Below are 26,192 nucleotides of genomic sequence, written 5' to 3'. Positions count from 1 at the left end.
TTAAAATTTTAGGTAGCATATATTTTCTCTGGCCAGGTTGTTGAAGAAAATCGTACTTGCACCTGATCTTTTAAGTGTGCTAGATGTGCCCAGCATAAATGTGGACATTAAATCCTAGTATTAGGTAGAGAAACAATGTCTTTCTGGGTTATGCTCTTAAGACATTGTCTAGAGATTGATTTTTTAATTAAAGGGTATCAGCATGACCAGGAGTGTAACTGGACACCTCAAGGAATCTGTATTTACAAGATGACCTTAAGCTTCTTCAAGGTAACTGAAGGTAGATTTTGGGGAAATTTGCTTAAAACTTTGAATCCAAGTGCCTCACCCCCAATTGTGTTGTGATTTCAATGACCGAGTGCAGCTCAGCACTGCACAGTGCAATGATCTGTGTGTCCAGCTCTGGGGTCCCCCACATGAGGATCTCACCTGTTTGGAGCAAGTCCATAGGAGGCCAAAAAGATGAACAGAGGACCAGAGTACCTCTAGTATAAAGACAGGCTGAGAGAGCTGGGACTGTTCAGCCTGCAGAAGACAAAAATTTAGGAAGATCTTATAGCAGCTTTCGGTATTTAAAGGGGCTAAAAGAGAGCTGGAGTGGAACTTCTCACCAAGGGCATGTGGTGATAGAACAAGGGGTAATGGCTCTAAGCTGTAAGAGCATAGGTTGAGATTAGATGTTGGAAATCTTTTACTGTGAAGGTGTTGAGACACTGGCACAGGTTGTCCAGAGAAGATGTGGGCGCCCCATCCCTGGACTTGTTCAAGGCCAGGTTGAACAGGGTTTGGGGCAACCTGGTCTTGGAGAAACTATGGCAGGAGGGTTGGAACCCGATGATCTTTAAAGTCCCTTCCAACTCAGAGCATTCTGTGGTTCTTAGAATCACAATTAATTTGTGTGAGCATGAGAGCTGTGCTATGTGTGGAGGCAGGAGCTCATCCAGAAGCAGTCCAGCTTCATTCCTACGTTGAATCCAACCAGCTTTCCTGAATGGGCATAGCACAACAAAAATTGTTCTACTGCTTCAGGACCTATGTCATTTACATCAAACTACACCATGGTGAGATTCACTTGCCTAGAAATGGCCAGCTTCTAGTGCTGTTTTAGACTCCCAGATATACCACTCATTCTCCAGGCATTCAGGATGTGCTGCGTTATCCTAATATCTCATGTATCCTATAACATCTGGAAATTCTACTACCTATCAAAGGATCTACATAATATTACTACATTTGTGATTCAGTACAAAATCACTCTCCAAACCCAACTTGGTGGGTTCCAGTCCTTTCAGATGTCGGGTAAATTCCTATTCCTTTCTCTACCCCCACAGCAACCACATGTCTGTGTGGTTTGCTGGACCTAGCCTTAGAAACATCTCTTTTTGCAAGTTCTATCTTGAAAGATTTTTAATATTCTCAACTTCCATTTAAGACAATAAGATTTGCAGGTGTGCTTTGTGGGACTGAGTCTTATATGAGCAGTTATCAGTTTATGTGATCGGGTAGAGAATTGTTCATCATTATGAGAACACATGAGTCGTATCTCTGATCTATGTAAAGAAATATTGTCTCATTTATGAACAATTTGCCTTCAGGATAACATGAAAATAAATCAGGGGAAGCTACCACAGTAACCTTTTGTTGTTTATATATAACTAGAATTTAAAATGCAATTCTTTTCACTCCAAGACTGATTAAAAAATAAAATGTACTGAATGATTTATATTCTTGCAAATAAAAAGTGGCTTTATTTAGGACCAAAAGTGTATTTCTATCTCTGCTTTCATTTCATTTCTAATCTGTTCAGAAACAAGAGTTGTTCTTCCAAAACAGCAATCTGCTCATTTGCTTGGCAAGAGCAAGCTTTGAAAGTGCCATTTCCACATTGCTGTGCAGCTGTGTGCTGAGTGTGTCACTGTCAAAAAATTTGTATCTATCCACTGGTTAGTATGCAATGCTTAGACAAAAAAGTCTCTTGTTCTCTTAATCATGATCCTCTCTATGACTTAGTTTTCCATTTTCATTAAGTGAGGCAGTCACACACAGGTACAACTATTTAACAGATTCTACTTGAAGATCACACGAGAAAGACATCATATGTGAGGCTGAATTTTTTACACAACTTCTTTGATGTAAATTTTATCATCTAAGGAAACAACTTTCAGAAACTAGTTACTTTTAGCCTCTGTTGACCTGAACTCAGCCTACCTAGTAAATGGAGTAAAACATATTTATCCTATTACTGAAATCACACACACAATATACTTAATAATTTAAAATTAATATAAATCGTGTGAATTTGTTGGATTAAATTAATACACTTTCTGAGCATTAAATTTCTTGCTTACAGAACATCAGCTGTGGCTTCTATGTTGCTGTTAAGATGCAGCATGGACAAGTGAACATAACTGCTGGTGTGGCATGTGAGCAGGAGCCTCCAAATTGCATGGGGGCTCATTTGTCTTCTCTAGCTCAGGGACAATCTCACTTCTTCCAACATCAGCCTCAGGACCACAACCAAACAATTGAAAAAATTATGCCTATGGAAAGCTGTGAGGATAAGCATATTTGATTAATTTACCAAAACTGATTTCTTCAAAATAAAACAATTTGCCACAGTACAGACATAAGAACATAGTTGCTTTCCCCCATTCCAAGCTCTGTTGCTTTGGAGGGAGTCTGAGGGTGCTCTCTCAAATGACTCCTTTTGAGGCTTCTCAACAACAAAATTATTTTCAGCTTTTCTGACTTGCTGCTAGCCAGGTTGTGCTGTGCACCACAGTGCAGAGAGATCCTCATGTTTTGCCTCTTTCTTGCTTCCTGAGGCCTGAATTCAAGTTTCTGCAACATTACCCAGAATTAATTTCCTTTTCTCAGTGGAACTGGCTTTAGCCTAGCTCATGTACAGATAAACCACAGATTCCCATATCAGGTCAGTGCATTTCTTGACAAAATCAGTGTTGGAGAATTATTCATATGCATTTCACAGATTTCATACTGTTTTCATTGAATTTAGAGGCAATACACTCAGTGAACTAAGTGAAGACAGTGCTAAGCTTAAAACCCACAATGCCATCCTCCTAAAAATACAAACCCAGGTAAAAATAGTGTATACATTGAAAACCTGGAGTTTGACATACATGAGAGACAAGGACACAATTTTGAGTATTTTTTTTTTAAATTTCCATTAATTCATTCAGTGTTTGTCCATTTGCAGTTATTGTTCTAAGAAGTACTTAGAAGTATTTGCAGGGAATGCCTCAACAAAGGCAGGAATGATGAATCTGACTCCATATTCTCAGAGGGCTAATTTATTACTTTATAACACTATATTATATTAAAGAATATTATACTATACTAAATAATACAGAAAGGATACTTAGTAAATGCTAAAAAGATAATGATGAAAACTCATGACTCTTTCCACAGTCTCAACACAGCTTGGCCCTGATTGGCCAGAGTCAAAACAACTCACACCAGAATCCAATGGAACAATCACCTGTGGGTAAACAATCTCCAAACACATTCCACATGTGAGCACAACACAGGAGAAGCAAATGAGAAAAGAATTGTTTTCCTTTTCTCTGAGGCTTCTCAGCTTCCCAGGAGAAAAATCCTGGGTGAAGGAATTTTTTCAGAGAATATGAATGCCACAAACTACTTTTTCCTTTTCAGAAAATGTCCAGGAGAAAACTAACTTTCATCTCTCCCTATCTCATATTTTAGACATAAAGACTATGATGGAAAGACTCAGAGACAAACCTCCTTGAGAACTGGCTTAGTTTAAGAATTGTTCCCAGGTGATTTGTGTCTCTTTCTTACTCAAAGATTATATGTTTAGCATTTTAATGTCCCACAACTTCTCGCCCAGTTCCCTAGGAGGATATGAAAATGAAGCCATGAAAGCTAAGCCATTTGGTATTTATCACAAGCACTATGATTGTGTTTCAGAGCTCTGGGATTTAAACAGGACGTCAGTCTTTCGTAGCCCGTTTGGATATCTTGGACTTCACGTAATGCTGCTGGATGAGTATCAAGAGCGACTGTTCGTGGGAGGAAGAGACCTCTTGTATTCCCTCAGTTTGGATCGAATCAGTGACAACTACCGAGAGGTGGAGTAAAAAGCCATATATGTACATTTATAGTATATATTTATATAGATTAGTCACTTCATGTCACAACACGTAGCACAGGATATTAGAACTTGCATGGCTGAGGTAATGGAGTTTTTGTAGGTGTTTTGTGCATGAACTCTAAGGCCATATTTATATTTAAGAGAAATATACTAATTACCATTTTTCCCCCCCTTTTCACCCACAAGGCTCACTCTGTATGAGGAGACTGGGGGTCATATAACTATTTCTCACTGAATTTCAGCATGGTTACAGATGTTTAGAGCACCTCACATTTGTAGACATCTGATTTATCTCCACTATATTATTGAGGAATAATATCTCCCTGGTATTTTTGGGGAGTTTCAGAAGATAAAATGTAAGGGAAAAAAGTAGCATAAATAGAAAAATAGCATAGTATTTTTATGCTTTATATTTTTAGCATTACTATATGCTAAAAAATAGCATATAGTAAACTATTAGAAGTTTTCAATAGCAGCATAAACCTTTTTTTTAACCTTTAGAAACTGGATTTTGCATTGGTTTGAGCCAGAGGTGCTATTACATAATGACTGAAAGTGGCATTTGAAGGCTACTTAGTGGTCTGTGGGAGAAAGGTAGGTTAAGTCATAATCTTGGCAGAGAGCTCAGAACATTGTAGAAGCCACAAGTGATTGGCAAACTGACAACTGAAAAGGAGAGGCTGGAGTCTGAGCTGATGTGAGCCTTGGGTTCCTTACTCACTTCTGCCCTTGGAAACTAGAATTGGAAACATACAGTGGCAAGGGAAGCTGTCAGGAGCATTGTTCCGTTGTTCAACCATTTTGAATGCAAGTAAATGATCTCTTGAAATATTTCAGTGTTTTCCTTATCTACTTTAAATTTTCCCAATGTGTTTTGATGTATTTTCATTTATTTGCAAATTAACTAGTAGAACAAAAAGTGAGTAAAATAAAATAAAGTCACTTGGGAGAAATATTTTTTTGATTTCTATACTGCACTGACCACTGATGTTTCAAATTCTTTTCTTTCTGCCCTCTTGCTAAAAGTGAATATCACTATTCTTATGTCAACACTCTGACCAACTTTATCATAAGTATCTTTGCTTATCTCCAAGCATAATTAGCATGTTCCACTACTGTGAACAGATATAATGTGCTTTATTTTTTTATAAATATTTAGGAATGTCAATCCTTGTTATGGGACACAAATCTATTCAGGGAGGCTATTTGAGAATTTATCTACATTAAAAAAAGAAAAACACCCAGAATTTAACTCCCCAGGGGGCAGAGTTACATACTGAGCTTTGTTCCTCAACAGTGAGATATAAGCTAATTCCTTTTTGCTTTGATACAAATTATATATAGATACAAATATCTAATATATTAGAGCTCACAGATATAAAAACATTTAGAACAGCATTTTTTTCTATAAAATAAGCTTTTTGTCTCTTCTTCCCCCTTTGGCAGTAGATCTGTGAGGAATGATAGGATAGAGCACTTCATGCTTCTGTCCAACCACCATCATCCCATCTGGACACACTCAAAGTTCATTGCTCTCCTTCTTGTTTTTAAGTGGAATATCAGCCATTTACTCTGAAGCCATGCTCTCTGTCTGGGGACCTGTGTAGAGTATGGCAAAGTGATGTAAACTCTTCTTGCCATTTTTTATGCTGAAGATGAGAAACTGAAATAAATGAAGCTTGGCCTGGCACCTTTAGAAACATGGTCTCACTGGGACCTATCTGCCTTGAGTAAAAATGGCATGAGCTTTTACTCTTTTTCCCAGAATTCACTCAGAGCAGATCTCATTCAGGGATAGTTAAGGAAAGTATGATCATTTTACAGCTTTATCAGTAAAAGTGTGGAATGAGACATTTCTGTTATAGGAATCCTTAATTGCTGAGATACATTGGAGAAAATTCCTGGAGCTGAGAGAGTGGTTGATTAATTCTTGCCAAAGTTCTTAATTAATTGATGTTTAACTGTGTCTTGGTTAGCTTTTGACCTTTTCTTTTAGACTGAAGAGTTTAGCTTAATTAATCTAAACTAGAACTTGTAATCCACTGGAAGTATATGAGTGCAGGCAAGTTCCTGGATTTTATTCTCTCTCTGGTAACCAGGATGACTCACTATCTGCAAAAGAAAGGTTTCATGAAGTTTTGGGCAGATTTGTATTGATCTTCATCTTCTGTGACCCAGAAAAGAGTTTATGTCTTTTAATTCATAGTCATCCTTTTCTCAGCAATTTAGAATATGAATATGCTTTTTAAAAACCAAACTGAAATCCATTCCCAACTAGAGATTTATGCCTTTTGCTGTAAAATGACCAAAGAATTCAGTTCTAGCCAGCATATTAGAAGTTATCCCAAAGAAAAACAACTAAATGCTGAATGGACATAAAATGCTTTTGCATTGAGACCTGTTTACTGCCAAAGTAATCCAACATTTCCAAAAAACTTAACTTTTGATGCATGTGAGGTATGCCTCCTATAAATCTGTATTTAATAGACTACATGTTTTCTTCAGGTTCAATTCTCTTCAGCTTTCAAACACACTGCAACACTCTGAAGGGTCGATTATAGCTTTTTCATGTAACCTAATGGCTGTTTATATAAATGTCTACCAAATTATTTTAAATACATTTTATCCTCACCAATTTTTCATATACACTAAAAAAATTGTAAAAAAAAATGGGGGAAAAGGCCTTCAGGAAAAAATACTACTACTGTCATTCTTGCATTGGTGAGGAAATCCAGACATTTGGGTTGAGCTTTCAAGAGAGCTCTCAACCTTCCATGTCACCTGGGAAAGACTCTCACTTCTCTATTTGTTCAATAATGTTTATTTTGCCTACTTTGCTGTTTGTATCCCTCATTTGATACATACATATTCTTGCTTAGAGTATGTAACACATAATGCTTTATGTTTTTGAACATTACTTAGATGTCTTGTTTCTATGTGAAGAGTGCGCTCACACTAAGAGTAGCAAGAATGAGGGAGAATATGAAACGTGAGTATCAATGTTTACAGAGAATTAGAGCCATATAAGCACCTAAAAGCTTGTGTAAAGACAAAGCTTTGTAGGCACATTTCACTTAACCTTTGCTTTCCCTAAGAGCTCATTCCCTTTGACACCATCTTTGGAATAAATCCTTACTCATATTTGAGATTTGGTTCAAAGCCTTAAAGGCTTGTAGTGATCTAACAGATAGAAAACTTTCTTTGGTATCTGGTGCCAAATTTGTTTTTAAAAACATTGCAGTTCATTATAATTGGTGCCAGAGAGGATCTTTGTTAACAGCAAACTTGAGCCAGTGCCAGTAGCTCATCACCACTGGTCAAACAGCTCATAAAGAAGGGAGACCTTTGTTCCTCCTTCGGTCTCATGTTGGAGTGAAAATAAACTGCTCTTCCTATTTGCCCACAAATTCCTTACAGATAGTTTCTACTTCAAGAGCCTTAGGAAGATCTGAGTCTGAACAGAAACCTTCCCACTTCTGTAAGTGGGCTTGTGCAGGCAGATTTAAATTGTGCTGTTTCTCACCTAGTGTGAGATGGCGCCAGATTCGGTTTTATATCTCTGCTGTAATAAATTATAGAGACCTCATCATATATCTTGCCTCTAGTGAAGCTCTACTTCACTCCAGAGCTGGCTGAAGACAAGTCTGCAAGATCAGGGCTTGCTTGAGTCTTCTTTGAATGCCGTGTAGGAGTGTGCACTAATGTAAACTGAAATGAGAAGCACACAATTTAGCAAGTATTATCCATTGGAATAACCTTCCAAGAGGTTATTTGTTGATAAATATATACAATATTCAGCCATCAGCAGATACTTTTAAAGAAATTATGTTTCAGCCAAGCACAAGTTGGCTGTTAATTAAGCACTATTTATTGACTTAAACTGGGGACAGGCTGGTTGAATTGCTTAATTGCCCTGTCGCAAATTATAGTTCAGACTAGAACACACAGTGGTCTGTTTTGGCCTGAAGTGCTATAAAGCTCATATAATTTCTTTAAATTAGTTTTCAGTATAGGTACCATCCTATTTTTTGAGGCTAGTGTCTGAATGGAGAGGATGTTTGCAGACACTAATTAGCATTCCAGCTCGAATTAAAGTTTCGCCCATATCTGTACTTTCTTACAACTCCATTTTTTTTCCCATGATGAATATATTTAAAAATATCTTTCCCCTACAGTGCTTTACCCTTTACAGAGCTAAAATTACATCATCGAGGTCAAGGATGAGAATGCTGTGGTACAATAGGAAAAAACATCACTAAACAAGCAATTTTAAAATTTAATTCACAGTAATCTAAAGTTGTGAAAAATTTTGAAAAATTATGCTCAAGCCAATAGTTATGTCAAGACTGCAGCCCAGTGGGATGTATGCCAGTGTGATGCTAATACAGTCTATATACCCAGGCAGATTTCCCAAAATACGTATTGATAGCTTGCCAAATGATTGTAATCCCAGCAGAGAACCAATTAAAAATTAAATTAATTTTTGTAAACCCAGCAGAGAACAAATTAAAAATTAAGGCTGGTAATTGTCACACCTCTTAAACATCAGGAAAGGTAATACATGCCAGGTTAAAAAGTACCATTGCAGCTGATTAATATCTGGATTTTCATGCAATGCAAACACATCCTATGTCATGCTAATTTAAAATTTGGTATGATAGTAAAATCTGACATGCAGAGATTTTTTTAGTCTCGATTCTAAAATACTCTTGAAGAGATTAAAATCTTAATACTTATTTATGTTAAACTCAAGAGCCTTGCAAGAGTTATGAGTTTAAAAAATAATTTCTGGATAGAAAAACTTCTCCAGGAGACATATATCTATTACTAGAGTTATAGTTCAGACCCCTGTACTTCAGGCAATAAACATGGACTTGCCTTAGAAGTCAGTAATTTTGTGAGGAGGGCCACAAAAATGGTCAGAGGGCTGGAACATCTCTCCTATAAAGACAGGCTGAGAGAATTGAGGTTCAGCCTGAAGAAGAGAAAGCTCCAGGAAAACCTTATGCTGGAGTTTCAGTTTCAGGCCTTACAGGAAAGACAGAATTTTCTCAAGGACTGTAGTGACAGGACAAGAGACAGAGGTTTTCAAATAAAAGACTGTAGATTTAGATTAGATGCTAGGAAGAACTTCTTAACTATGAACATGGTGAGACCCTTTGCCACACAGAAGTTGTGAATGCTCCATCCCAGGAACTGTTCAAGGTCAGGCTGGATGGGGCCTTGAGCATCAGTGAAAGAAATCCCTGACTATCGTAGGTGGTTACACTCGTTGGTCTTTAAGGGTCCCTTCCAACCCAAAGCATTCTGCAACTCTGTGGGTTATTCTTTTTTTCTGTGCCAAGGACCAAATTTATGTAGCTCCACTGCAGCTGCTTTTTGACATTCCAGACAAGCAGGAGCATTAGGTTACCTCTTTGGCTTTTTTCTCCTAACTCTGTATATGTATTTAATTCAGTATATCTTATATCAGTATATAAGTGGAAAATGTACATTCAAAGTATTTCCAACAGCACTGGGACTAAGTCTCCAAATGCAAAAATAATCACCTACGCACAGTGTATTTAATATCAGGTTACAGAGTCAAGTGTTTTATTCCCTCTGTGGTTTCTCTGTTCCTAATAGCCCCCTATGCCTGGTGTAGGCAAAAGCTCTCATTTTAGCCTGCTAGTTAGAACATGTCTTTGGGAAGTGAGAGCTGTGTTTTCATACTTCTAGCCTCGAGAGATCTTAGAGATCTCATAACTTCTAGGTTTTTTGGGTTAAGGACAGACTTAACCCAAGCTTCATTCAGTTCCTGACCAGTGACTAAAATAAATGACTGTGGACCCTGGGTTTTGCACTGAATGAACCAGGAATGGTCTGACCAGGATGACTGGATGAGTGCCTTCATGGGAGTTCAGCAGAGTCCAGGTACCCTTCCAGACTATACAGCAGCAGTGAAGAGACTGGATGAGAGTAATTTTTCATCACTCATAGATAACTGCAAGACCATCTGACTGAAAACAAATGTTCTGATTAACTTGGATTTAGATGGTTTGAGACCTAAACACTGCCAGGGCACTGCTGACTCACACAGTTTACCATTGACCAGGACCCCCAGGTCCCTTTCTGCTGCTGCTCTTGTCTCTCATTCCCTGATCCATGCACAGCACTGGGGTTGCACTGTCCCAGGTGCAGAATGCACTTGCTCATGTTAAAGTTGATCCAGTTGATGATTGCCCAGCCCTCTGATTTGTCCTGGTCTCTGCAGTGCCTTGGCCCTCAAGAGAGTCAACAGCTCCTCCCATTTAAGTGTCATTGGCAAATTTATTTAGTATTTCTTTGATTTCCACATCCAATTAATTAAGGAAGATATTAAGGGGAAGTGGGTCTTTTACTTTCAAGTCCCAGGAATCTGGGATAAATAATTTATCCCCACTTGTCTGCAATTAAGTTTTTTATTAATTTATCATTTTCTCAGATTAGAATTATTTCAAGAGAACTAAGACAGTTCAATTACCAAAAAAAAAAAAAGGGGGGGGGAGAAAAAAGCTTAGCAGAAGAATTTCATTTAAAAATGTTTTCTGGACAGAAAACAAAATTGTGATTGGATTATTGACAAAAATGTCTTAATGATGACATCAGTTTTTAGATATTTACTTGATTTCAGCCAAGCCTGATATCACTGATGTGAACATGTTTTTGTTTTCACTTTTAAATGTTGTAAGAAATTAAGTAATCATTCCAGTGTGATCAGTCATTGTTTAATATTGTTTTCATCCAACCAAATCATGCATCTGGGATGAAACCTAAATGTTATACAGTACATAGCTGAAGAAAAACTCATTTGTGTAATTTGGCTGTAATTGACTGTGAAGAGCCAATCCTATTCCCATTAGGTTAATTGCTGACCCTTATTAACTTCAACTGTAAGCCATTTTCTTTCCTAGGTGTCACTTCAAGCAGGAAATCAGTAGTTCAAGATTAATAACTATGTTGAAATTCTCTGACAGTTCAGCATAGTTTTTCCTACTGAATTTATATAAAATGTTCTATACATTAACTTCCTTTAAATTCTGTTGACTGCTAATAAATTTGCTCTGCTGCCCTAATCAAGACAGTTGTGTTCCAACAAAGGGAAGACTGAAAGTCTTTTCTCTCAGGAGAAGAAAGGCTCAGGGGGAACTCATCATAGTATTCCAGTAGTTAAGTATTTAAGTGGCATCTCAGAGAGGAAAGAGGCTCTCCCTTCACAAGGAGCCAGGGCCATGGTGGAGTTTCTGTCAGTGAGGTTTAAAGATGCCTAGGACAGACTGATAATCTCACCATGGGCTCCCATTCCCACCAAAAGCTGGACCAGATGATCTTTTCAGGCACCTTCCAACCTGGGCTGGTCTATGATTTTGTATTTCTGATCTGAGAATCTTTCACATGAGAAATAATGGAAAAGCTGGATTTCCATGATCAGACTGCCAATTAATTTTTTTTTTTCCCTCAGATCCATTGGCCTAGTACACCTCTGCAGGCAGAAGAATGCATAATTAAAGGAAGAGATGCTGTAAGTATCACTAATAACAGATCAAATATACTTTAATTATACCACTGGCTGGTCCAAAACAAGGATTCAGGCATCCCTAACTTAAGAGAGATTAAAGCACAGATAGAAAGTGAAGTGTTGCAGGTTAAAAACATGTAACTACTGTGAAAACATTAAATTATTAGTTTAATTGCTCTTCAAACCAGCTCGTAAACAGGCAATGAACACTTTTGATTGCCTGAACTTTCTTCTAATTCTTATTCTGGTGCTAGCAAAGAAGGTACCTTAATAATTTTCTTTTTCCATTTCTATGTCCTTTTCTTTTCATACACACAGATTATCTTCTTTATTTTCACATTCCAGTTTATCTTTAAAATTTGCATTCACTAGAATACATTCAAAAAAGCAGTTATTAATGATTATAAAATACACTGTAATTTATATTTTCCTATAGGTTTCTTGTTCTATTAATAACAATAGTGTTTTAATGAACCTCAGACCTGTTCTGTTCTTGTGATTCAGTGCCCTGACTGTAATAATTTCCTGGGAAAAGACTTGAAAGCTCACTGACACACAGCAGCTGATATCATTGGCAGCACAGGATGAAAGTTCTTCTGGAGGGGAGCTCTCTTTAATTTTGCAGTGCACCAAGCTCATTATCTGCACCTCATAAACACACAGAGAGTGCACCTAATAAATCCCACAGCTGAGAGAGCTCACACTGAACCAAGGGATGTGAAAATTTTGATAGTTTTACAGCAACAGTGACAGGAATGTAGGACATGGAAGGGGACACACAAGCTTTGCCAAGAAACACAGCAAACAGCAGCCTCAACGATAACCACCAACAATTCCCAGTAAGTTAGGAAGCTATAAAGATTTCTTCTGAAGTAAAAGCTTGAGAACTGTCCACATTAAGGCCCTGGAACCAGATTTGAATGTTCTAGTAGTAGTAATAATAATAATAATAATAATAATAACACCCCAACTCTTCCTATTCACCTTGTATAGAACTGATCCTTTTTGAAGATTCTTAAGGTTTCTTTGTACTTTTTCAGGTTACTTTTATATCCTTGATAATTTTAAGTGGCTTTGGTGGCAAATGGTGGTTTTCTACAATGGCTGAACTTTATGGTCATATTAAATGAATCCTAAACCTAAATTATTTGGCCTTTATTTGATACTACCTCTAAACATTGGCTGTTGTGAGTTAAAGTTCTACCATCCTTCTTTAACCCTACATGTTTTCTGATACTCAGACAATATTTTTGTTAAAAAATGCAGCAATAGGTACTGCTGTTTCAAAACAAAGATAGCTCTCCCAGACTCACATTTCCCTAAACCTCAAAACCTTTTTGCAATGCAGTTTGTTGTTATAAATCCTCAAATTTGCATTCTATGAATGTGGTCATTTAAAGAGCTTTATGTGTTTCCTACATTTCTGTGCAACATGAAGATTTGGAGTAACTACTGCTTTCACAGAAAAAAACCAGAACTTTTAGATAATCACAGGATTCTAGAAGTAGACTCTTTAAGAAAAATACATTAAAATTTTAAAAATTTTTAATATTGTAATACCAAACAATGTTCTGATCCTCACATGAGACTTAATTATGCATGGACTATGTGAATGGGTGACATTAATATCAAGGAAGTCTTAGTAATTTTCATCAACATCCTCAGCATTCAGTAAGATAAATCATTCAACCTGAAAGGAATCTAAATTAGAATCAAAAACCTTCCTACTATTTTTCTTTTCACCCTTATTTTTTGTAGCCATAAACCAATATTGACTTAATAGAATAATGTCTTAAAATCAACCATCTATGAATTTTAATTTCTTAATGCTTCTTTTCACACTACAAAGTCTAGAAAAAATATTTCTCTATTTCAAACTTTTTTCTTATTTCCATGCTGTTTCTATTTTTTTTTTCCTTTGCAAAAGATCTGTTACTCAAGACATAATTATTAAGTAGAACTGATAATATTGTAATAAGCGTCTCAGCACTGAAATACTTCACATGTACTTTGCTGCCTCTTTCTACATAACAGAACTGGCCACTTTTACAAGCTTGTATAACCTTAAGAAGTTATCAGTTCTTATTGTAGCAGTAAAATAGCAAGTACTGTAGTCATAAACATTTTCAGAGCTTGTAACAGACTTAATAGGACAATTAAAAAAGGCTTGTCTTTACAACACATGTATACTCTTAAAATAAGGCCATGTTTTCCTGATTTGAGTGAAGACAAAGAAAAAAAAATCCTTCAGCTGTCATCCAGTGTGCCAGGAATCACACCTGTTAGCCTGTGGTGGGAGAGCTTTCAATTACTCTGAATTACTTTATCAGAATAGGAAATCATTCAGATATAAATCAAATTCTGTAGAGATGCCTCACTCCTCCACACTGAGAAGTTTCAGTTAATAAAATTCCACAGATCTAATAATTTATCTTGGAGCATCCTAAAGACAACCCTAGTATTTATTTAATTGACATAGTATAAAGAAGTCTTATTTCAATGTTCCCTTGGATGATGCATCTCTTCCCTGCTCTGTGTAAAGTACATTATTAGTAGGTTTATCAGCAATGCCTTTTTTCCTGACACTTCCCAGAACAGCACCTTTTGTCATCTGTTTATAAACTTATAAATGAGCAAGTCTAGCCATTTTGAATTAGTGTTTTTCTATGTTTGGTATTTTCACATCCTAGGATTTTTTTGCAGATTTTTTTCAGGCAATCCTACAAAGGCACACAGGAGAAAAAAAAAAGTGTGGTGTGGATTTTTCCCATTTAAATAAAATCTTAAATCCCTAAAATGATTTTGGCATAAAGATCAAGAGTTTATCCATATACAGAAAGTGTATATGGATAAAAAAGGAAACCATGGAGTAAGGAAAAGACAACCACTGAGAGCAGACAAAGGGAATAAGTCAGGAAGGAGGAGAGGGAGAATCAGGAACAGCATCAGCACCCAGTAGAGCATCTATTCAAAAACTTCATGGCATCATAAAATACCTATGAAATAGCATTTTGCTACCACAAATCAGCAAACATTTGGGAAATGAACATAAAAAGTGGACACCTCTGTCTTTGAATGCTGATCCATACAAGGAGGATCACATGCTGCTGATTTAACCCCATTCTTCTCTCATTTTGTCTGACTTTATGCTTTTATTTCTTTTAAAAAAAGGAACACATTAGTTAAAAATCAAGAATTTCCAAAAGTAAAATATTAAAAGGTCGATTCTCCCATTGTTTATGTATAATATTTAATTACAGAACATGTTATGTCTTGTGTAGGTTACTTACTTCTATGAATTAGCATGATGTATCCTGAGGATGAGCAGTTAAGGAGAATCAGGTAGAGGGGGAGATTTCTTTCCTTTTTTTTTTGCTGGAGCATATGGAAGACTTACACATAATGATTTCAGGGATTTGAAGAAAGATGGTTTCTTAGTTTTGAACCTGGTGTGGATTTGCAAGTGTTGAATTCTGCTCATGAATTCCCTCTAGACCCTTCCTTTTTGATGTTAAGTTCTTGCAGTTGTTTAATAAGATCCAGGATTGTTCTCACACAAATACAGCAGTCCAAAAATGAGAGTAGTTATCAGTGAAACACTGGAAATTTTCAAAAAGGAAATTCCTCCACTCTGTTTTGCACGTTCATTTCAGGATTGCATTAATTGCTTTCTGGAGATGTCTGGCCTGCTTCACTGGCTATTGAAAAAGCCAGAGAGAATTCCATAAATTACATGTCAAATGCAAGAACAAAGTTAGCTGGGATTAATTCCATTTTAAATGTCTTAAACTTGATGTGACTCTTAAAGCTCAGGGTTCTAAGTTGCAGAAATGTTGAGCAATGAATTGAAATGAGCAGTAATTTTGCTCCACTCATAGAAAGCCACTGTAAAAACACCAAAAAAAAAATTCTAAAAACAAATCCCAGGAATCCCAGGAGTCCCAAAATCAAGGGATACTTTTATCTCACTGTCTCCATTTCTAGTTTAGCACAGGACCCCTCATCTCAAAGGAAATGTTTTAATTGTAATATTTATGAAGCTGCAAATACACTAATGAGTCCCAAAGTATTGCCCTGGGGGAAATGAATATTTCTTTTTCAAAGGGGTTTAAACAGTGGAAACAGACAAAGTATGTGTCTATACAATATGAAAAGTATTGATTAACAATTAATTATACAATAAATTAATGGTGCAATTAAAATATATTTTTAGCGAGATCAAGTATTTAACTCTTGAGAGAAGCTGTTTTCTGACCATTCACCTCTTATCCTCTGAATCTTATGTATGTGTCCTATGTACCCACTAATACATAGTAAAGATCTTTTCAGATTTGCAGATATCTCCATGACTAAAGAAGCACGAAAGTGTTTTTATAATTTATTAACTCCTAACTGGATAAGCATCTAAAATAAGATATGATCAATCAGTGCTCTAAACTTGCTTTTTTAATGTAAAAATGCCGACCCATGAAACTTATGGAGCAGAGGTAGTAACATGAAATGAAATAGAATAGAAAGATTCAATATTAGAACATCACCTATGGGCACATAAGATACTAAAAGAAATAATTTAAAAGCTGATATTTCCCTGTGTTTATTTTTTATATAAACTAGGATGAATGTGCAAATTACATCCGTGTCCTTCACCGATACAACAGGACCCATCTTCTGGTTTGTGGAACAGGAGCTTTTGATCCACTCTGTACTTTTATAAGAGCTGGACATCCATCAGAGGTAAGAAATTTGGTTTATAGTACTGATCCTTTCAGTCCAGATTCCAGCAAAGCCACTGTGGTAAAAAATAAATATTAAAGTTCAGTTGGTCACAGCTCTCATCTGATAGATATTTTCCTTGATTTAACCCCGTTCTTCTCAGAAATGTAATGCTGGACTGTAATTTAGTTTATGATCATAGGAACTCACTAATATTTGAATGTATATTCTGGAGAATTATGCAAGTAATCCAAAGGTCATCTTAGATTTTTGGTGTGTTTTTCACTAGATAAGCTGATATAGTAATTCTTAAGAAAAAAAAAAAATTAAATTTTTTGGGGAGAGTTATAGCTAAATCTGTTGGGGTTTATTTTTTTTGTTGCTGTTTTTTGTTTATTTAAAAAATACATCATATATCAAAATATGTGTTAGTTTGATGGGAGATTGAATTTCTTAACGAATCTTTGGTAAATTCTGCTTCTTTATACTGGTCTTGTTCAGCACAAGTGTGAGTAAGATCCTTAATGATGCTTACAGCTGATTGAAACAGTACTGCAGAGATCAATAAGAGGATCAATATTTTGAATATTTTTCTTATGCAATAATAGAAATTGTCTGGACATCTCAGGAACTGGGATCCTTTCTGTCTCAGCTATATTAGAACAGGTTTAAAGATTCAGCAGAAGTACCAACCTCTCATTTTAAATTAGCAGGTAAAACTCCTTGGGCATCAGGTCTAGGCTGCTGAAGGCACATGTGAGGACAGCTTTAGGAACTGAACCAGGGATTCTTGGGAATGCACTTTGTGAGATGGGGCCTAATAGATGATCTATAACCCAAAGATAAGATTGCTTTTGACTGGCAGGTGTCAGGAAGGGTTGCTGGTTAATGGTTTTGTTTAGTTGGTTCACAGGATGTCTCCTGGTGGAGCTGAGCACTTGTCATGGAGCTGATGCTACAGCACCATCCAAGGGAATTCTTGCTTTCCCCTATGGCCAGGAACTCTTGTCTTGAATAAATATTAATTTCATATATAAAATTTTTGAAGTGTACTCATAGAAATCAACTATGGGATTTACTTTAGGCAATTGTTTTTGATTAATCTTTTCTGAGTAATGATGCATCCTTTTGACAAAGCAAACAAGAGTGACATCACCAGAATCAATCTCCAAGGATCCAATCCAGGCTGTGCACCTCCAACTGCAGGCAAAATGAGAAGAAACTCAGGAGTTAGAACTCCAGCACAGCACTTAGATTCAGAGTTGTATGAATTGCCAAAACACACTCTCTACTGAAATTAAGGAAGGAGCTAGATAATAAGGAATGTTTAAATAAGAAAATGTGTATGTCTTCCTTGCTCCTCTCACAAACCTCCTGTCAGGCTTCCCAGTAAAGTTTGAAGGAAGCAATAGCTGTATATGCAGGAACACTATTTTTGAAAGCATAAACGACAGACTAGTAAAAATAGAAGCCAAGAAAAAAAAGAGAAGCAAGATATATATAAGACTGGGTGACCCATGATCATCCCCTTATCTTATCCTTCCTTCCCTTATTTTTGTTTATTATTCTCCCTTGTCACACTGAGGTTCAAAAATTTTACCCACAGTGAAATCATGGGAAATTTTTTTTTGTTGTTTTTTTTGTTGTGTAGACAGGAAATATATTTTCTACACTAACAAGTAGCTATACTTTTTCCTGTTATCTGAAAAGCTGACCATCAGGATTAAAAAAGACAGATGCCATTTATATGGTAGGTTAAAAATAACGCATGGTGTGTGGTTGAATGGGCAAATTGTAATCTTGCTTTCTTTGAGTGATAAGGACATGGTGTAGCTGCAGGAAGTGAAAGGACAAGATCCTTCTGCAGGAAGCTGCAGCTCAGTCTCTGCTGATCTGTCTGGTCAGAGTATCCTCTTCCCAAAACATCTGATTACTGTCCTCTATTTCTTCCACCTCATCTCTTTGGCCATTTTCTCACTGTCTGACTGTCATGGAAAGGACAGTAGCAAATGAAACAGTACTTAAAATATGACTATATACCTCTTTACACCTCCTCAAGCCTGAGTAGCACAATTTATGTTTGAGGCTCATATGTATTTGAACAATGTCACTTCTCAGACATGTTAAGGTGTAAGGTGTGGGATGAAGGAAAGGAGGGAGCCCTTTATGACAAAATTCTGTGTATCCAGATACATAACTAATGCAGCATATGAAGGTAGATGCAGACTTTCATATGGAATTATTAACCAACAGTATCAGCATAGAAAAATACTTGCTCTGTGGTCAGGGACCTTAACTAGACTAGTTTCAATAGTGCTCTCTGAGCTGATGGAGTGGGGAAGTTGGGACCCTCTCAGTAAAAACTGCGGGGTTCTTAAGTTATTAATGGCATATAAATGTAACCTAGAGATGAATTTAGAGAGGCATTTAAACACGTGACAGAACAGCAGGAGTGTATCTGCTGCAACACTGCCCCTTCCCATTTACTGAGCAGGCCAAAGAGGAACCTGTTGGAACCTAACATCCAGTTAAGGCTCTGGATCTTGGTGATCATGTTGCAGGGATGTTTGTCTTGTAGCTGGCTTCCAACAAAAGTCATCCATTTCTGAATAGCCATTTGGTAAGAAACTGAAGCATTGCTGGTTTTCCTTTGAACAGTGAAGATTTCCCAAAGCCATGATCCCAAGGACACTGTATGGCATCCTGATTTAGCATGGGTTTGTGAGGTGCAGTACGGTTTGTGAAAAGGAGCATTCTGCCTCCTGTATATAATCTTACATACTTATACAACCACAAATTCATCTTTTCATATCAAAACCAGGTTTGAGCTGTGTCTTGAAGAACACTGAGCTCTTGTCAAGAAATCATGAAGCCAAAAGGAGATTTCCAAAAATAGGCAGAATTTGGTTGCTTCATTGGCCGATCATTATACCGTGGAACTGCCTTAAAACAGAACATCTGATGTTCTTGAAAAACACAGCAATAATGTCCATTCCCCAGCCACTCTCTGGGAAAGTATTATCCTTACAATGTAGTGAATGAAATGTGCTTTGAAATCTTCACATGCACATTGTGCTATGAAACATTACAGCTTCTTTTGTGCTTCCTGTGGTTATAGCAATGTCATTATGCCATGTATTTTTTCTTAATATGTTGATCATAGAAACCAACAAGAAATAAATATCGGTTTTATTTAATTCTACATCCAACTTGTGTTGTACCACCCGACTATAACCAAATGTATTTTTCTAAATCAAATTACTTATAAGTTCTCTTATACACTATATATCCATTTGAAAGACTAAATATAAAAAAGGTTTACTGTATTCTATCCCAATATCGACTTAATTGATTTCACTGTGGAATTCCAGACTGTTGTGTTTCATAAAGCTGTTTCAGTTGCTATATGTCTAAAAATATATAAGTATAGTCACTGACTGCAGCTTTTTATCTTTTTCTCTATTTCTAATTACTTTGATCAATGTTGCTTTTCCAAAATTAAACATTTCAGCAAAATACTCAATGTTTTTCTGCCATTTAGAATTAAGTTACAAATTAGGAAAAGTAGTAGTTCTGACTTTGCAGACAGAACAGCTACTGATGTTTGCAACAGAACATATTACAAATTCTTGTCCAAGAAAACATAGTCAGCCAGTAAGTGAATTGATTATCTCTGACTTCATGAAATGCTTCCAAATGTCAAAAAGCACTGCAGGGCAGAAAAGATTTGGTTCTTCCAGGGGTTTTGTTTTGGTATTTTGGTTTTTTTCCCTTTGAGTTTTTGTTTTGTTTTTGTTTTTGTTTGTTTGTATTTCATCCAGAAATGAACGTGAAATCATTAAAATAAACATTATTTTTCTGGAGGAAAGCAAGAGTCAGAGACCCTGCCTCCCAAATTTCTCATGAGGAAATGTATATGCATCCTTCCCATGTGCTCTGTGAGAGAAAATCTGAGATAAGTCTTCAAACAAGATATAGAAGATGAAGAAAAGTTCAGGAAAAATCTTATTTTGCTTGGATTCTCACCAAATTGACATTTGTCTCTCTTGTTGACTTTGATGCCAGCAAGGCAGGGGCAGAGAAGAGGGGAAGCACCTGCATTTAGTGTCTTCCTTTTACATTTATATAAACTTCTCAGTTTTGGCAGGTGACAAGGGCTGAAGGAAGTGCTTTCTGTCTCAGTCTATGTTTCACCACGTCTAGCTGCTAGTAAAAGAGTGCTCTGGCACTGTTCTGTATAGCTGGAAATACCCTGGGCGAGTTTTAATGAACCTTAGATAAATCAAAGGACCTATCTGCAGTCAGGTAATGATTTATCTTTGAGTTATCTATTCAGTAGAGCAGCAGGTGTAGGGGTGTCCTGGAGGCTTTCCAGTGATCCATTCTGCCTTATTCACTAACTCACAAAACACCTTTAACAAGTCCACATGGGAGTTTCACCAAGTACAGCTAAAAATTACTCTGCCTCTATAGGACCTACAAAATTAGTAGAAATTCCAAAAGAAAACAATGTGCAGAAATAATATCCCAAGTTTTTGCAAGCTACATGGGGGACAAGGTAGAGCTGATTCCTGAAGAGGAAGGCATCTCTGCATGACAAAACCTGTTGAGGGAATTAAATTTATGAGAAAGAACTATGCATGAAGAATTTTTCCTCCATAACACACTGTAAATTTTTAATATGTACATGGAGCTGGCAGGGTGCCATTTCAGTGCCTCATTTAACTCAGTAAACTGCCTCCAGCTGCATTTCTTCACTTTGAAAGGCTGACGGATTAAGCCACCCTTTCCACAAAATGCACTGGTGGTTTTTGGGTTTCTCCTCTAGGTGTTCCTAATCTGATGTATTTCTTATTATGTTACTTGCTCCTCAATTTGCCAATTGAGATTCTTCTCGTCAGGGAAGACCAGATCTGAATTGAGTCTTTAGTCCTGTTAGAGAGGTCTTGCTTTTAGTAAGCAGCAGCTGTATTCTTTTGCTTGGAGGACAGTTCAGTCAAGTTGGAACTTTTTCTTTTAATCTATGTTGCCTTTAATATTTTGTTGAGTGTGGGGAAGGACACTTCTTTTTCTATATGTTCTGTGATTCAATGCAAAACCAAGACAAGGTTCAGTTGTGCAATAAAATTTCTGTTTACCCCTCTACACCAACCAAACATAGGCAGCATGAGCTCCTCAACGCTTGCTTTAACAAACTAGAGTGAATTCACATGCAAGTTGTGAGAGAATATGCCAGTCTTATCTCAGCTTATCTCTGACATGATAAAAATCTTCTGCTCTTGATCAGCACATGGTAATGTCATCATTCTTCCAGCTTTGTTGAGAAGCAAAACTGCAAAAAGCAAAATATTAGACATATTTCTATCTATTATTTTACAATAATAAAGTTGTTTCTGACGTATTTTTATAATCAAAACAAGCAATGACCTGCCAAGTTGATCCCTCTCCATGCTCATTCCTATTACCTCATCTCCACACTGTTTTCAGAGGATTAAGGAGGAGGAACATCTGGTTTCACTGACCAAATAGAAGTGGGTGTTGGTCAGTTCTTCATTAGATAGAATGTGTGACAAATTCTTGCCCTGAAAATATTTGCTCAGAGGCACAGTGTCCTTCTGCATGGGTGAAAAGCCACCCTTTGGAGCACCATCCACTAAATAGGTATGAAATTCTGCCAAGTGGGCAACACATGTCATAAAATCTTTTACCAGAGGGGTTCATTTGCATTCTCTGGTCTGCATGCCCACACCACAGATTGCCAAATTGCACCAAAACATCCATACACTCCACACTTCATTTAGGTTAAAGCATTTCATGTTCTGGAAGCTGAATATGCATACATTTCAAGAGAGGTTAAAATGGTACCTAACTTAGACAGAAAATTAGTTAGGTGAAGACAACGTGTATGCTCACAGCAAACAACAAAGGTGCTGTGCTGCAAAAGGGGAAAAGGGGTAACACCACTATTTCTCTGACCTAAATATTAGCTGTTCTAATATTTAATTACTTTTAGTGTTAGGAAATAACCACTTATTCAAGGTCAATTTGTGTCTAACTTCAGCTTCCTGTCATTTAACCTTGATATGCCTTTGATAGCAAAGTTGAAAAGTCTCCCACTATCTTTTCCACATCTTTTCCTCATGTAAGTACCTATGCACAAAGATCAAGCCACCTCTTCACTTTTTTTGATAAGCTGAATAAATATAGCTCCTTAAACCTCCTGTCACCAGGACTCCTCAATCTTATTTGTGTCCTTCCTATGAACTCTCTGCAGTATTTTCACATCTTCTGGAAGTGCAGACACTAGTATCACACATGCTATTCCATGGTGTGTGTACAGGCAAGGTCACTGCCCCACCTCTGTTTGAGATTCCCCATTCATGGGCTCAAGTGCTGAGTTCTTGGCATGGTATCTCAATGAGAAAACTCTTTTTTAGCAGTTTGCACTTAACCCAAAGTTCTTCACTTGAGCACAGAGTTATGCCAGGTTACATGCTCTGCTGAGGCACCTAATTATCAGTCTTGTGTAACAAGGTAAGTGAAGAGATTGCTGGTGCTGCCTGTCAGTGTCAGCTTTAATAAGGCATCTGGGATATCCAAGATCCTAAATGAGGCACCTGGGTCTAATGCATGAAAGCAGTCTGAAGAAGGATCTGAACTTCCATCTTCTAGGGTGTTCTGATGTATTTCAGATACAAACTCTGTTCCCTATTCCAAGATGCAGCTCTTTGGATATGGTTGTATTAAAATCTACGTAGCAAACTTCTGACCTTTAACTCAGTATTCCAAGCATTCCATAACCTGAGCTCTCATTAACCTTTTCTCTTTCTTATTTTGGCCTCCTCAGTGCTTTTGTGAACTTTACTGGGAAAGAAATCATGTGATTGTTTAAATCACTTCTACATTAAAAAATAATCTTTCTAGCAAAAAATAAAATTTAGGGAAACCTTCAGTAAAAGAGGATTCATCAATGATACCTCATAAGAACTGTGCTTTAATATACGTCAACTGTTGGTATTTCTTAACAATTCTACAATGCACATTTTTTATCAAATACCTATGTACTTAGTGAAATGCTCTGGAGAAAGTCAGGTATTCTGTAACAGCACAGTTGCTCTTATCATTCTTACATTTATAACAGACAACAGGTTTTTTGAAAGTGCTCTCCATCCATAAAATGAGGTGAATAACATTCATTACTTTTGAATATTGGCTAAATATGGCCATACGTGAAGTGTAAGTTCAATTTGGGAGATTGGTAGGGTCTGTGAATTGATCAGCCATATGAAATGGATTTTCCATCATATTACCCCTGCTCCTTTGCAAGATTAAACACAGATGGTCCAGGGAGAATGAATCCATACAGAGGAATAATGGTGTTATCCCACAGAGAAAGAAATCCTCCACCTGTGTGGTAATTTGATGGGGGTAACTAAAATATTCCAGCTCTCCTTATAATGATTTTTAGATTCTGCCACATTTATTTATGTGATAAAGTATTTTTCTAAGTGACAGCACCTGGTGAAGTCTACATCATTGTTTGAAGAATAGACTTACTAATCAATAAGGTGTTACCATAATTAAAATGAGGAAAAAATGTTTCATTAATATTTTTACATTATGAGATGAACCCTTAATATTGTATAATCCTTCTATGATATATGAATGATATTTTTTCTTATTGGACTGATATCTATATAGAAAGTAAAACTAAGTGTTGCTAGCAGTTTATGTGTGTCTTTGGGAGCCAATGGATCCACTCCTCTGCCCTTTCTTCCAGAATGGCCAATTTAGCCATGCCCAGCTGAAGCTCTGCAAAAGGGCTCCACTCCATGGAGACAGACAGAACAGGGTATGAGTCCTTCTGAAATCCATTCCCAGTTTAATGTAGCTGTTCTTTTCATGCCCAGTGCATCTCTTCCTCCTTTCACCACCAAAGCCTAGATAGAAGCTCAAACCTTGGAGCTGCATCCTTCCTTTTTCATTTCTTCATGACCTTCATCCCCAGTTGTTATGATAACAATCATTAGATTAGGTCATTAGAGAGGGCTTTTTTTGGTATTTGCTCTGATATGACCCTCACAATGTCAGCACAAGTTTAGCCTGTCAAAGACACGGAAGAAGAAAAGGCTTGGTTAGTGGGGCTCTGTGTAAAGACTCTGCACTTCCCCACAGAAATCCCTTCACTTTTGTACAGTATTTATGACTATACTTTTCCTTTCACTTGGTTATATGACTATATCACTATATACAGCTACTTATACATTTTAATTCTATATACAGCTACTTATACATTTTAATTCTAGAGAGCCTTTCATACATATTAACTATCACATTAGTGCAATATAATCAGCATTTCTAATGGCTCTATTCCTTGCCATAAGACCCCTAATGAGTTTATGTGACCAGTTCAAGGTCACACAAAGGTGTCCCTTCTAAAATTCTGATCAATGCAATCTTCTGCTGAAACACTGTGAGCTGCTAAGGCTAAATACCTCTGATTTCTATGTGCACTGTGGTGGGATCTTTTTTCTTTTGCCAGATTTTTTCACATTCTTTAAGTCAGGAAAATATATTATTTCTGTCACTTTAGGCCAGATATTTTGACACAAGTCACAAACTGCTAATCCTTTTGCAAACTCACACAGCAGTCTGACATAGCTCCAGATTTTAAACACATTTTCAGATTGGAGTCCAATGTGTCTTAATCATTTAACTGTGGAATAAAATGCACAGACCTGAAAAATTCATCTGAATTTTTAGGGAGGATTTAATGTCTATAATATTTTATGCACTCTCATCCCATAGGGCGATTGATCTTTTCAGTATGTCAGTGGATAGTAAAGAGGATTGAAAACAGATCCTCAGAAGAAATACTACCTCCCAAATAATCTTAATTATGTCAAATAGCAGAGACTTGACTATTGCAGACAGTTTTTGAGGACTCTATTCCTAATATTGTATCCCCATTTGGCTTGGAAAATAAAGTTGAGTGAATGTTGAAGGTGTAATTTTAAAAGTTAGTAATCCTCTGACAACAAGAGATTTTTTGCCAGTGCTTAGATCCTTTTGAAAATTAATGTTTGGATTAGTTAAAGAAGATATTAAATGAAAAGTTCTTTCCCTGTTGGAGCATGGTCTTGATCACCCATATACCTGTATGCCTGTTTTATGGTGACTTAAATAGGGCAGTGTATTGCAATAGGAACTTATTAGTATTATTGTAAGTATTTGGAGCACAGGTTCCTTTATACAGACTCAGTTATATTCCACTGGGTTTAGATTTTTAATTTTTCAATGAATTAATTGGCTTTGTAGCAATTAGACACCTAGCTAATCTTTGGGACTAAATTTATCAGATAATGCTAATGCACATTTTTCTTAGCAACAGAATTTAGTCTGCTTAAATACAAAGACCTAAATAATATGAGACACCTTTTCTGACCCAGTAAGTTATTTTCTGCTGTTATACAAGGACAACCTATTTTCCTGTAGATCTCTTTTACCACGTTCCTTCTTGATGAGGCAAGTGTACAGATTAAGGCAGGTCATGGAGTTGAATGTTCACTTTGAAGACTTATATCTGAATTATATTTTCTGCTGATATACAGACATGTTCTGTGATCTTTCAGCTTATTTTTTTTTAATGAGGAAGTCAAGGTTCATCCTTCCTAAAAGAAGCCTCTGCACAGTGTAATCAGTGTGTCTGTCTGTGTTGAAATAAAAATGTAAGGATAAGTATAAAAGAAAGAGAAAATATGTGAAAAATACTATTTTGAGAATATACAAAACAAAAGAATATTTGCA

The 26,192-nt window shown here is 36.7% G+C and overlaps 1 protein-coding gene across 1 annotated transcript in view; it reads left to right on the top strand.

Annotated features, from left to right (window-relative positions):
- The window catches only part of SEMA3E (semaphorin 3E), a 131,854-nt gene that overhangs the window by 65,462 nt on the left and 40,200 nt on the right, over positions 1–26,192 (top strand). Inside the window, exons 2-4 of the mRNA XM_071424034.1 lie at positions 3,952–4,112; positions 11,616–11,675; positions 16,287–16,406. Of these exons, the coding sequence (XP_071280135.1) occupies positions 3,952–4,112; positions 11,616–11,675; positions 16,287–16,406 (341 nt within the window). The remainder of the gene's footprint in view (positions 1–3,951; positions 4,113–11,615; positions 11,676–16,286; positions 16,407–26,192) is intronic.

The sequence above is a fragment of the Agelaius tricolor genome, unplaced genomic scaffold (assembly GCF_023055355.1).
Source record: "Agelaius tricolor isolate 1412-34295 unplaced genomic scaffold, bAgeTri1.0.p SCAF_3, whole genome shotgun sequence".
NCBI lineage: Eukaryota > Metazoa > Chordata > Aves > Passeriformes > Icteridae > Agelaius > Agelaius tricolor.
This window is presented reverse-complemented; position numbering and strand designations above follow the sequence as displayed.